The sequence below is a fragment of the Medicago truncatula genome, chromosome 4, assembly GCF_003473485.1.
Source record: "Medicago truncatula cultivar Jemalong A17 chromosome 4, MtrunA17r5.0-ANR, whole genome shotgun sequence".
Classification (NCBI taxonomy): domain Eukaryota; kingdom Viridiplantae; phylum Streptophyta; class Magnoliopsida; order Fabales; family Fabaceae; genus Medicago; species Medicago truncatula.
In genome coordinates this window covers 41,471,695-41,486,766 of record NC_053045.1, presented here as the reverse complement: position 1 = coordinate 41,486,766, position 15,072 = coordinate 41,471,695, and the positions used below count along the sequence as shown (strand labels likewise).

General features: G+C 31.0%; 1 protein-coding gene across 1 annotated transcript; it reads left to right on the top strand.

Annotated features, from left to right (window-relative positions):
* The first annotated feature begins 13,092 nt into the window (after positions 1-13,092).
* LOC11444580 (U-box domain-containing protein 26) lies at positions 13,093-14,760 on the top strand. Its single transcript, XM_003607892.4, has one exon. It carries the CDS (start codon positions 13,367-13,369, stop codon positions 14,597-14,599), a length of 1,233 nt encoding a protein of 410 aa, XP_003607940.2. The 5' UTR covers positions 13,093-13,366; the 3' UTR covers positions 14,600-14,760.
* The last annotated feature ends 312 nt before the right edge of the window (positions 14,761-15,072 follow it).

Genomic DNA, 15,072 nt, shown 5'->3' with positions numbered 1-15,072 from the left:
CACATTAAAGAATGACACTCTTTTGTATGAAATATAATTTTTTAAAATGAAATTATATTTTATAGATTTTTGGAGATTCATGTTTAAGACCATGTTCAATGGCGTTGAATTGCTATATGTTGAAAGCAACCTTCAACAAGTGGAAGTGCTCCAATGGTGTGTTGAATGATGATGTGAAGGAGAAAGATGTTGAATGGGAGAATGGTGGGCCAAACTGAAGATGTGGAGCAAAACAAGTGGTTTGTAGGGAGAGTGCACTACACAAACCTGACAGGCTAGACTGGACTTTCTCGCAGAGAGAGAATGTGGTGGTGGATAAGAGCTGACATGTGGCGCTTGTTGATTGGCTTGCTGGATTAATCTCATCTTAATTATTTAAACTCGATTATTTCATGATAAATGAATTTTTTTAATTTTTAATTTTACCAAAATTGATGATTTTTTTTTGTCTATAAATAGAGACTTGGTTCATTTGATTTGGAGACAAAAAAAAAAATTCAATATTATTATCTTTCTATTAGTATGCTGCTGCCTTGCATTTTAAATTATTTGTGTGTCGCGTGCTTAGTTTATTGTATTGTATTTTAAGTTAAGAAAATAAAAATAAATTATTTAAATAAATTTTGTTTCTACAAAAAACAAAAACAAAAATTGTTAAGTGTTTTTTAATTTAATTATAATCAATAATTGTAATTTTATGTAAATATAAAATTAAATAAGAATAAGAAATAAAAAGTGGTGGGGTAAAGTGTTGAATGAAAAATTATTGGAGAGGGTAAAAGTTGAATGAGTATTGAATAAAAGAAAGAAAATGATACGGAGTGTTGAGAATTGAAAAAGTGGATGTTGAATGAAAAAATCATTATACATGGTCTAAGTGCTACTTCTCAAGATTGTGCTCTACCGATTCCTAAGACAATGTTCTGGCAGAGGGAGCAAATGTACAATTTTATCAATCACAAGTTGAAATTTATGACAATGGTGGGATTTAAAGGAAAAGATCAAGAAGTGCAATTTCTGAAACATTTGATTACAAGAGCACATGTGATAGAAAAGATTAATGTAATTTGTGATTCAAGAATGGTTGGCAAGGCAAATGATCTATTGTCACTTCCAAGAGCTTCAGCTAACCTTTCAATCATAGTGAAGTACACAATCCGGATTTACTCTGTACGGTAATTTTCAAATTTTATAACCAAATTTTTGCAAAATATAAAGTTAGGAGTAGCACCCTAGTTTACCCTTGCTAAATTTAATATGTTTGTATGCTTGATTTTGAGCATATTAATTTTCGTTGGGTTGTACTTTTGGTGTAAATAAAATTAAAATGGAATTGAGTTAGTTTCCAAATGTTGAAAATCCATTTATTTGTGTAAAGAATCATTGTGAATTTATTCACCCTATAATGAATTGATTCACTACTATTTTATTACTTTTGAATAAGTTCACATAAAATACTAAGCATTTTCTAAACAAGTTTTTACTTCATAATGTATTTTATTACTTTCTAAACAACTATGTAAATTAATTCATCTAGTCACAAGTCATTTTCGAATTGATTCACAGTCAAGTGGTTCTTTGAATCATTTACATTCAACCTGAATCAATCTCCACTCTTTTTTTTAGATTATTTACTTCTTTATTGTATTATTTTGTGGTGGTGAGGTTGTTGTGGTATATTGGTACATGATATCTTTGATATAATCGATTATATTTTTGTTTTTTAACCTATCACTACTATCTCAAATCACGAAATTGAGGAATGATGATCGAGTATGTTTTGAACTTGTGTAATTATGTGATTCATATGATTTGAAACAAGAATTTGTAAAGAATATCAATGTGACCTGTGAACTAGTATATGATGGTACTCAATTGATATTTAGAATATGATGTACATGAACTCTGAATTGTGAGAACAGTATTCCATTTTGAAAATGAATAAGGGGGTCTTTATGCATCATATAATTGAACTTGTATGTGGATAGAAAATAATTTATGAATTGAGAAAGTTAAGACCCTGAGAGATTCGCTACTCTGGCCTTGAGGATTTTTATATCTTGTGTGCAACCTCAATGGAGCGTATTTTGATTGTCAATCCTAACTGATCACCCAATAATATCTTATTAGTCATATTGAGGCATGTTACACTTTTTTTTGCTATTAAGTGTGTTTTTATAATTTACTTTCTTGATTAAGTTATAATAGTACCACATGTATATATAATAGAATTGAAGAAACGTTATTATGTCATGCACTTTTGATCATGATTATAAGGTATGCTTAGAATATTTGATATTATGATATAAGTTTGCGTGTTTGTTCTACACACTTTAATTAGAATACCGTATATATGATTTGAAACCCATTTCTTGCGTTTTTAAGACTTTTTTTTTTTGCATGTTTCATGTATGCAGAAGTTTGTTGGGAAGAGGATGAGGAGTGATTGTTGAGCCTTTGTCCAGGAAGACACAGTATAAATAAACATTGATGTTACACTATTGAGACATCGAAATATTATTTTTCATTGTCTTTGATTTATTTAGTTTTTGAAGAGATGAATTGTGATACATTATTTTAAAAAAGTTTGTATCAATGTGTTAGTGGGTCCAACTTAATCATAATGTTATGTGTTGAAATTATAAAAATTAGGTGATGTTCTTATGGTGCAAAAAATAAACTGATTATTTATGGGTTAAGTAAGTTTTTTGTCCCTTAAATATCTCAAATTTTGTTTTTAGTTTCTCGAAATACTTTCAAAAGGTTTTGGTATTCCAAATATTTTTAGTCACGACGTTTGGTTGTTGTTTTTAAGCTAATTCAGATGTGCCTTTCACATGTTTGAATGAATTTTTACAATGATGTTTAAAATATTAGAACAATCTATCACTTAAAAATTTACAATTTTTTTAATAAAATATAAATTTTTAAACGCTGCTATCTTAAAATTTCATACTTAATTTACCTCATGCTAAAAGTATTTAAACTTTTGCAAAAGAAATTTATATAATTTACTATACTTGATTAGAAGAGGAATTTGGTTTTCCTTTTCTGTGCCTTTTCTTGTTTTTTTTCCTCTTTACCTTGCTTTTTGAGGATTTGGTTTGACTAAACACACCCCCCGTGTGAGTGTATTTTCCCTTTTTCTTTAACAACATATTATGAGTAAGGGGCATATGATTGGGTGAAGATCCTCTCCATTTGGCAAAATAAATGGAGATTTGGAAGTTGGAGAGAGATAGATACAAAAATATGTTGTTATATGTAGGGGTTGGGGTTCGAATCCCGGATACCCCAGTTATTCACCATAAAAAATGTGAATTTTAACCACTAGACTACTTGACATTTTTTTAGAGTTAATAGTGTTTTTCCTGTAAAATATGTCGTTTTCAGTTTACCCCCTAAGACCATCTACAATGGCTTATTGAATGCCATTTTCAACCTATTGAAATCATTTGAGAGGGTTATTGAAAATGAGAGAAGAGGAGAGAGGTGATGAAAGGTTTAAACATGTTGAAAGTCTGACCGCAGGGGCCACGCGTCACATTTTTATTTGCCAAGCTGGGCGCGTGTGAGACACGCGCCGACAACGCGCGTCGCTTGCAGGAAAACGCGGAGAGAGAATGAGTTGTCGATAAAGTAGTGACACATGTTGCTTCACGATTGGCTGTTTGGATTTTTATCTTCTTAATAATTTGGACTCAATTATTTCATTGCAAATAATAATTTATTTATTTTTACCAAAATTCGTGATTTTTTTTTCTTGGATTATTTGATTTGGACACAGAAAAGAAAACCAAGTTTTTCACTCTCTTAATCTTATTAAAAGCATTTCTTTTGAAGTTTTAGTCTTTGTTTACCCAAAATTCTTCTGATTACCCATTTAGCTACCAAAATCCCAACAATTATCAACACCTAAATCAATTTCCCAACCAACACCTTTAAAACCCAAATCAATTTTCCAACCAACATCCTCAAAATCCAAATCTATTTTAAGAATAAATTTTGTGGAGTGTATCCTCAAAATCCAAATCAATTATCAATTTTAAATAAATTTTGTTTTTACAAAAAAAAAAATGTTAAGTGTATCTTTATTTTAATTTAATTATAATTGATAATTGTAATTTTATATAATTATAAAAACAAAATTATAAAATTAAATAAGAATAAGAAATAAAAGGTGGTGGGGTAGAGTGTTGAATAAAAAAATCATTGGAGAGATAAAAAATTGAATGGATGTTGAATTAAGAGAGAGAAAATGATGTGGAATGTTGGGAATTGAAAAAGTGGATGTTGAGGGTTATTGAAAATTTTCAACCATTGTAAATGGTCTAAAAAGAATTTGGTTTGGAATTCGTCCTTTTATTCCCCCCACCCAACTCAGAAAAATCTAATATGTGGTGCTGAGATGACATTTTTTTTATTTGGCCTCGTGTATAACTCCCTTCCACATCATATTTTTATTTTTAAAATATCTGAAAATTAATTTTTTAAAATCCAAAAATTCAGATTATTTTTTTGAAGATTTCACAAAAATGAAAAATTCTGAAACTTTATATATTTCAAAATTTTCGAAAATAATTAGAAAATATGATCTAAATTTTGGAAAATAGTTTTCGTAATTAAAAAAATTCCTGAATTTTTAAAAAATAAAAAATTGAAAATATTTTTCTAGAATTTAGATAATATTTTTTAAAAAGAATTAAGTTTAAATAATTGAAATTTTAGATAATCTTTTTCTAGAATTTTTTATATAAAAAAATCTTCTTAATTTTGGAAAAAAATATGATTTGTTTTCTAATTTTTACGTTGTTTTTTATTTTCGATAATTAATTTCAATTTTTTGATTTTTTTAAATTTCTAATTTAATATAAATGAATTAATATTATTTTGTATTTTTAAAAATAAAAAAAAATGCACAAATGCCACGTGTACGCTTAAAAATTGAAAAATAAAATTAATTATACAGTCAACACACTACATAAGTAGATATGCACAGTCAACGCGCCACTCAGTGTGTCATGTCATCAAATATGCACAGTCAGATGAGTCAGGGGGATTCTGGAATTTTTTATTTATTTTTAAAATGACTGATTCGAAACCAAAAATGTCCTAAATGAGTAAACCAGAAATTACCTATATTATATAGGGTAAAACTCTATTAATCCTAAAATTTATTATGAAAATCAAACCAGCACAAATGCATGTCCATGCAAAATTACTAAAAAAGTTATTGTTTTTTAAGAACTTTAACAAATAAAAAGAGAACAATTATAATACAACAACTATATTTTTAAGAACTTTAACAAATTCCATGTGTAGAGCTAGGGAGGGAAATAGTACAAAACTATACTACTACTACTAGAAACAGTCAAAAAAAAAAAAAAAAAAAAAAAAAGAGGATGAAAACAGCTGGAATACACGTGCAAAGAAGGGAACAGTGTGTTTTGGAAGAAGCTGTAGTTGCAAAACATTGCCGGGTTGACCAGAGACAATAGGGTCACACTTGAACGTCCTTCTTTCGTGCTCGTGCTCGTGCTTCTGGGCCGCATTTGTCTCTTCCCACACGCGTGCCTCCAAATTCACCCACCGTCCTCTCAATTCTCATCCACTTCCAAACATCACAAAATCTACCACTTTTCTAAGCAAATTTTAGTTTTAGGGATTCTAAGCAAATCTTATCTGAGTCTCAGTCAACTGAATCCTTAAATTCTAACTAATAAGTATTAGAAATCCGAGTTAAGATCCTCTCCAATTTCAACACCTCTAAAAAGTAAATATTAAACTTACTTAAGTTTGAATATAACTTCCCTAACCTTGATTATGAACAAAAACATGTCAAACAAAGTTCATGTAATTGTTTTAAAATTTAATCCAAAGACATCAGTTTTTTGTTACATTTTTTTCTTATAATTAAGGTTGAAGGGAGTATCGGTCCTTAAAGGACTTATGACAAATCTATGACTCTATGTTATGGTCTGTGTGAGCTCTAGTGACTTGGGGTGACACGATCCGTTGAAAAAATGAGTATTGGGTCAATCTGAAACACATGTCTCTAGTAGCTCTCACATTTTTCTCTATTTCATTCCCCCTTTCATTCGCTTACTCGTTTCCCTGGAGAAAAAAGTTCTTGTATGCTTTTACATGACCACCTTCACTTAGTATAATCCCATAAACTATTCTTTTTACCAACATACTCTTAATTACATTACATATTTTTTTTGCAAATTATAATGAATATTAAAGTAAATTACACTTTTCTTTTTTTAAAGTTGCTTATATTACACTATCCTTCTCTCTTATGTTAAAATTATTCACTTCCCTCACTTTTTATGTAACACATATTAGAAAAAATTACACCTCATGTAAATATAGGGCTATTGAAAAATGAAATGTATATTCTAAAATATTTAAATTAATGATAACGATCCAAATTTAATTATTATTGATATTAAAATTATTAAAAAAATTATCTTTTCGTAAATGGCGGCACAAGCAGATATCATAGAAGTATTTATTCTTGTTAAAGTTGATTAAAGTTTAATGCATATTGAATTTTTGATAGTGAAGTTTGTAATTTGAGCATCTCTTAAGAGAAGAAGAAGTGTAATTTACTCGTTTTTACTTCTCAAGAGAAAAAAATGTATATTTTAATACAAGAAAGGAATGTATTTCAAACTTCTCAAAGGAGAGGGAAGCGTGAATCACTCTAAACATCATGATTAAAATGTAAACCAATTTTCTTTCCGAAAAGGTAAAGTAGTAAAACAATATCAATCGTGAAATTTATTACTATTAACAAAAAAATTAATTCTCATGTTTTCCTACTCAAAATCAAACATCAATATTGAATTTTTATACAACTTCTAACTTTTATACTCTCTCCGTTGTCGATTATAAATAAATTTTAACTTTTTAGATTCATTTAATTAATGATGTATGTGGTCTATAATAATATAAAGATGTATTACTAATAAATAGAGACGGAGGAAGTATTAATTAATAGAGAGAGGTATCAGACGAGGGGTAATGTTATTGAGCAAAAAAATATAAATGATATTTTTTGTATTTTATATAGCTTGTATTTGAAACCAAAGACTATCCTATAAGACAAAATATCATGTGTAGGTGATGCACAAGATTCTGAAAGTTACTCAATCAAACACAATAAAAATTGTGTAATGCGTGGAATATAACAAAGTGTATGTTTTGTTATGTAGTGACATGAATTTATTTTAAGTAAGTTGATTTTATTTTGAAGGAAAGATTGATTTTGGTTTCTGATGGATGGAATTGGTAAGTGGATCAAATCGTAGACAAGTAGTAAAGTAGTAAGTTATTCTCTTCATAAAAATTGTCGTTCAACTCGATAAATAGTGGAATTTATTATAAATAAATGAATTTAAAAGAGATGAAATGGTTTACAGGGTTTTAATTGCTCTGCCCTATGCAAGATTGGATTTTGATTCAAAAGTTTAACGACGGTTAAAGAATCGTTGAACCCCTTTCTCTCTTTGTTGGAATTAATTTGATTGATTATTAGTTTATGACTTGTCTTTGGATTTGAGAGAGTAGAACATGACCTCGTGATATAGCAGTGAAATTCATACTTAAGATGAGTCATATCTCTAAATCTATACTTAGATTCAATTAAATGAATTTAATTCAGAAACTAAGCAATTTACTATTGTCTTGTTTGGACGGAATTAGAGTTGTCACTCCTAATATATCACTTCTAATATTCTTCATTTAAGATATGGTATATAAACAGACAAATATATACAAATTAAATCAAACACTTGAATCATAAACTGAATAAAAAACTTTATTAATTGAATTTAACAAATAAGAAGGGGTTCAACGTGAAACCCTAATCAAAGAGGTTTAGTTACATATGGCAACCGACATCATTATAAGACAATAGAAAAATATACCCAAGAGAGAACAAAAGGATGATAGATATCTTTTGCCTTGAAGCTCTGATGTTTGACCCTTGCCTTATACTGCTAGATTTCTGAATGAATAAAAGAGTGTGCAAGGGTCTTTATTTATAGTATATCATTAATTAGGGGTTACGAGAATAAAACTGGGTTTTTTTTTCCACCGATCCAGCTTTAAAAACAAGCAAACATCAATTTATGCACGTAAGGCGCATGGGATAAGGTGCAGGAGAGCATGAGACAGTAGCCCGAGCTGCCTCATGCACATGAGCCAGTAGCTCCTTTGCGAAATTTGCAATTTTCGTCCATTTTTCAAGCGTTCTTCTGTCTGGAAATGCCTTGGAATTTGAAATGAATTTTCTTCAACTTGTATTGTCTTCAAAGACCTTCTAAGAACGATTGATCTTCAATCGTCATATCCTCAATTCTTCAAGAGATGTTTTGATTTGCCGATTCACATGATTTCTCACTAAAAAGACTCAAAACACCTACGAAGTTGCATGATTTAAGATAAAACTGAATTGAATGAAAACGATACAAAATATTCCTCAAACTATCGACAACTCCCCTAAATAACCTCTTATTTGCCTTCAAATGCAAAGAAAATAATTAAAAACATAGCAAAAAAATATCACACGATGTTGTGAGTTAAATGTAATGTGATTTATGTCCGGTTGCATTTATGTAAAACCGAGTTGAAAAATAAATTGAAGATTAAAAATCAATTGTTTACGTAAAAAATTTCAAGTTCTACCTTTATATGATAATCAAAAGTTCAAAATCAATTCTACTAAAAAAAACACCTAAACATGTAAAAGACAATTTTTTCCTAAAAAAAAAATAAAAAGTAAAAGACAATTTTAGAATTAATTTTAACTCCTCCTACAGCGAAACCAAACATATTCTATTGTTCAAATATCTCACCCAACTGTTGTTATAACATACAGGGGCGGATCTATGTTGGGGCAATGTAGAGCTATAGCTCCACATGCTTTTTCCTTTATTTATTTATTTATTTATTTATTTATTTTGATAATAAATAAAGAGCAGCACCAGAATACTGAACTTTCACGGTGTGTTTCATGCTTGAGTGCGGCACTTGATGTGAACAAGTTATTGAGGATGACTGAGTTTTATCCAAATGATTTTATAGATGTGCTGAAAGTGGCGTTACACACTCAATTTAAGAATTATGTTACAATGTTCGATCTGACCCAAAATTTGCTAAGTTAAAAGGGCTTTTAGATATTTGTGCAAATCTTGTGGAAACAAATAAGTGCAACACATTTGTCGTGGTTTATAAACTTTTAAAGTTGGCTTTACTCTTGCCGGTGGCAACTGTAAGTGTTGTACGTGTTTTTTCGGATATGAAAGTTGTGAAGAGTAACCTATGTAACAAAATGAGCAATAAGTGGCTAAGTGATCGTCTTGTAACTTATATATAGAAATAGATGTTCTTTTAACAATTAGCAATGATGTCATTTTAGCTCATTTTCAACAGATGGATAGAAGACGATGATGTCATTTTAGCTCATTTTTCGACAAATGGATATAAGACGATTTTCATTGTAATGTATTGTATCAAACAATATTATTTCTTATTTTTAATATAATTTGTATTATTGTTTCTTTAAAATTTTAACTCCGCATATACCTAATGTCTAGATCCGCCCCTGATAACATACGACTTTATTTTTGATGCGTTTGCTTATCTATCTATACATTTTCTAGTTAGTTGTTGAGAGGTCGAAGGACCATCAACATAAATTTCAAAGGAAGCACACTGTTCTATTCAAACCAAGTTGAATTTTTATAGGAAAATACAGGTCATAAACTGTTTAAGATATACATATACCCTATCCATTTATATAGACATCGACACTTAGGAATTTTGAGATATTAGCATGATAACAAAATCAATATATTTACCACTATTTGGTTTATACAAGCCAAAATTTATTTAGTTAAATGACCAAATCCAAAATCTCATTCTCACGACAAAGCTCGAGCTTTATTTCTTACTCCCCATCTTAAATTATACGACGTTTTGAACATTTCATACGTATTAAAAAATATGATTAATTTTATGTAGAAATGAAATATTATGAGTTGTTTTACAAAATTCTCTTTAATAAAATGTATGAAAAAAGATAAATTAAAGAATTAAAAGAAGTTAGAGTAATAACTAGTTAATGATATAATAGAAAAAACAACATTAATATCTCATTGATATTGTAAAACGATATATAATTTATGACGGAAGAAGTAAAATTGAGTAATGTTATTTGTTTTTTGTCAAATAACTCAATGACCGGAGAAATTTACTTTAAAAATAAATGAATAGAGTATATAATTTGTGACGTATATTATGTTTTTTATAAAGTTAAGTTCACCGGTATTTTTGTGATTTATGGATGCAAGTAGGTTAATTGAAAATGAAGGAATATCTAACGTAGGTGTCACTTGTTGAACCAACCACGTCCACAGATAGGACCACTTTACTAAGGATGGCAAGCACCCGTTATTGTTATCCACACGAAAGTTGTTTTTTGCTCAATAAAGAGGTTAGACAACCTGGACCCCCCACTTTCCTTCTAATTTCTTCATCTTTGACTTTGACTCATCATCATTACCAAACGATTCAAACCTAATCATATTCCCTAACTTATTTGCACCTGCTCCTTTCTTAATTTCATCTATTATCCAAACTCTCCACTATATATATTTGGTCCTATACCATTATTTCTTTTTTCAATTTCCATTGATTCCTCTAACCAAACAAACTACCAAATAATGAAAAAAATATCCTTAGATTTTATCTACTCTATAAGTTTCATAATATATATTATTTTATAATTATGAAGACAGATTCTTTAAAAAAAAATATTGATGTTCAGATTTTTAAACATTACATTACCTAAATTGCATTATACACTTAAAGATATCTTTATGCAAATGAAGATTATAGTCAACAAATTTATTTGTAAAGTGATTAGGCATGATAATGGGGCGGATTGAGGATGAATTTTACCTTTTTCGTCCCATACCCTACTCCAATATACTTACATGTTAATCTACACGTACCTAGTCAATAAGTTTATTTGTACAGTGATCAGGCATGAGAAATCGAATCTCATCCCCGTTCCCAACATGTTTGGGTATCCCTGCCCTATCCCCATCCCCTCATTGTATAATTTTTTTGAATAAAAATAAAAGTTTTTTTCAGTCCCGATTGCAATGTTGTAATGCATTATATAGTAAAGAGATGACGGTGATCAATGTCTATGGTGATGAAAAATAAAGAGACCTAGAGTGTGATATATAGAAGGAGAAAAGAGAGAATTATGATAAGTGAGTGTCATCTGAAAGACCAAGACTCTAACGGTGTGAGTGAAATGATTTAGGGTTTGAGTTTTTATTTATATAAAAGGGGTAATACATTGATTTTTTACATTTGAGACGGGTTTGGGTATAGGTTCGGGGTGGGTACTTATATCCCTGTTACCCATCTCGTACCCGTGTTTTTTAAATCGGAGAAAATCCGTCAAATCGAATTTGGTTCAGATAAGTACCTGCATATATGAGTTTTGTTGTTATACCTAACAGTGATTCCCTCAGAGAATGATATAAGACACGATAAAAGAGAAATCCTTGATAATATAATGAGGCAAGGATTTCTCAAATGCAATTGAACAATAAGAGAAATTCTAAGAGAAAACATATACACTTAAAAAATTGAAATAATTACATATGAATTTAATTTATATGTAGGTTAGTGTAAAGTATTTTTACATATGCGTCAAATCACATATGATCATGATTAATTATTTCATATTTGTGAGAAAATTTTATGAACAACATAATATATAGGGCCAAACAGCCTAAAATAAGGTTTTATAATACCTCCAAATTTTGGACCAATAATGACCTAAAACAATTTAACTTAATCAATAAATATATATAACACGTAAATTAACTATAATTGTCTGTCCAACTTAGACGGCCAATATAAGGGCCTAATATCCTTCCTAATCAAGGTTCAAACATTGAACTTAACAAACTTATTTTTTTTAATAAGTCCTGTGTTTTTCTAAAAACCCTATTATAGTAAGATTTTTTTTTTTTTGGTACAACTATTATAGTAAGATTTATTTAAACCTCAAAATATATTTGATCCGTCTCGATAATAAAGTGATGTTATAATGTGATTTAATTGAATGCATGTTAAAAAATTATACTACAAGTGCAAAACAATTAATATCGTACATAATTTGTAGTTAATATAAAATTCTCAAGTCTTCCTTAAAAAATAAAAAAAAAACTCAAGTCTATGTATGCTTCTTCTTTTGTGTGGCATATCCATGTATACTAAGAATCATTTGTTTTGATAGAATATATGCTAAGAATCATATGCTTAGTACACTCTATATGCTTCAAGATGCCAGCAAAAAGGCAATGGATGTTTAAATTATTCATTCAACTAATATTATATCTTCAATAAACCAACTTCTTGAGCTTACAAGTGTATTCGGCTTGGGAGAGATTTTGACATCAAATATCATTTATTTCTTAACAGTGTGATAATTTCATCATATTTTTTTTCAAGTGGCATCCATATATCCATTGCAATTGATTATAAATAGTATAAAAGGCTTTCCCACCTTTTCCTTTTTAATTATAAAAGCTTTGACAAGATGATTAATTAGGTTATGCAAATAAACAATGGTTTAGTCAATAACTTTGCAATGAACCATCAAATAATCATATACATTGATCTATCTCCTGTAGATACCTTTCACTACACACAAAGAGTTGCAATGAAACAAGTTCAAAGCTTTCTTTCACCTCGATTTGCCAAACAACAAAAGTAGAGTCTAAGATAAAAAAAAGAAAAGAGAACAAAAAGGCCATGAATGCAAAGAAAGATGAAAGAGACACAATAGAGAAAAGAAGAATGCAAAGTGACCCCAAAAAATACTAGTAACAAATAAAGTAAAAAAATGAAATGGAGGACAAGGCGTAATTAGTTGATGTACACAGGAGTAAGATTTTAGGCAGGAAAATAATAGTGGGACCCATAATAAGCATATTTCATTTGACCAATCCTTTGTCTGTGATTGAATTCCCCAACCAGGGTTAGATTCCAAGTTGGATGCCATGCCACCACACACCACACGTGTGGGAGGGGGCAATAAACGAGTCAGGGGGCATGGCAGAGAGTTAAGGGTTGGTCCCTCTCTCTGTTCCTGTTGGGTATGTTCCTCTGTTTCATCTCATATAAGAGAAAGCACACACACAACTTAGCTAAAGAGAATTTTCAGAGCCTTCACATTTAGCATTATTATATTTTCTCGTACTATACTAGTACTCACTCTCCTATTATAAACCTCATTCCTCTTCTGTCCCATAACCAAATAAAAAAAAAAATGCGTGGCTGTTTAGAACCATTAGATTTAGGGGTTCAAATTCCTTACCACTTCAGATGTCCAATCTCGCTCGAACTCATGCGAGACCCAGTGACCGTCTCCACCGGTCAAACCTACGACCGAAATAGCATCGAGTCGTGGGTTAACACCGGTAACACGACGTGTCCGGTTACCCGGACCAATCTCACAGATTTCACCTTCATACCAAATCACACCCTCCGCCGTTTAATCCAAGATTGGTGCGTTTCCAACCGCGCTTTTGGAGTTCAGCGGATTCCAACACCTAAACAACCCGCAGACGCTGCTCTTGTTCGTTCTTTACTTAACCAAATATCTTCACATTCTGCCCCTACTCAACTACGTCTCAACTCGCTCCGGCGACTCAGATCGTTAACTCGTGACTCGGAGTATAACCGTTCTCTTATATCCTCTCTCAACGTTCGGAATATTATATTACCTATTCTTTTTAACAACGGTTTAGACGAGTTAAAAAATGAGTCACTCGCTTTAATAGTTCTATTTCCACTCAGTGAGTCAGAATGTACTTCACTCGCTTCCGATTCAGATAAGATTAACTACCTTACAAGTCTTCTTTCACATGATTCGTTCGATGTTCGAGTTAACTCAGCAGCGTTGATTGAAATCATCGTCGCCGGAACTCACTCGCCGGAGATTCGTCTTCAGGTGAGCAATGTTGACGGGATCTACGACGGTGTTGTTGAGATATTGAAGAATCCGATCTCCTATCCACGTGCACTGAAGATAGGAATTAAAGCTTTGTTCGCTTTATGTTTGGTGAAACAAACGCGCCACCGTGCTGTTTCCGCCGGTGCACCTGTAGTACTTATTGACCGGCTTGCTGATTTCGAGAAGTGTGATGCTGAGAGAGCATTAGCAACGGTGGAGTTGTTATGCCGTGTACCAGCTGGTTGCGCGTCGTTTGCCGGTCATGCTCTCACGGTGCCGATGCTTGTGAAGATAATATTAAAGATATCGGATCGTGCGACGGAGTACGCAGCCGGAGCACTCATGGCGCTGTGTTCGGAATCGGAACGGTGTCAACGAGAAGCAGTTGCGGCGGGGGTGCTGACTCAGCTTTTGCTTCTGGTGCAGAGTGATTGTACTGAGAGAGCGAAGAGGAAGGCGCAACTGTTGCTAAAGCTTCTTCGGGATTCGTGGCCTCAAGATTCCGTTGGAAATTCTGATGATTTTGCATGCAGACATTTTGACTGATTTTTTTTTTTTTTATCTTTTCATTATTGTATTAATCTCTCAGAATTTGTAATTCATTAGTGGAAAATTTATTTAGATTTGAATACAAAAATAGATGAAAAAAAAATGGACATAGATTTGTGAATTGTGAAGTTAATGAAGCTTAGAATCTTTTTATTTTATTTAGACTGGTAAATAAATAGAACTAAATTTCTGTATTTGATTAATTTTTCTTGTTTGTATGTATGATTTATTATTATTATGAAGAACGAGAAGAAAATGTTTGATTAGAGTATAGGGAATTTGGTTTGCATGTGAGAATCTAGTGGGTGATTGGTTTGGAAGAAAACATTCACTGCACTGGCTGGCATTTGGTGAAGTACACGTTTCTGAAAGCTCAATGGACAAAAGTGTTTTTGACTTCCAAGGAACATCATTTTGAATAATCATTATGTTGGGGACTCTTATTCATGGCTGCTCCTTCTCACCAAAGA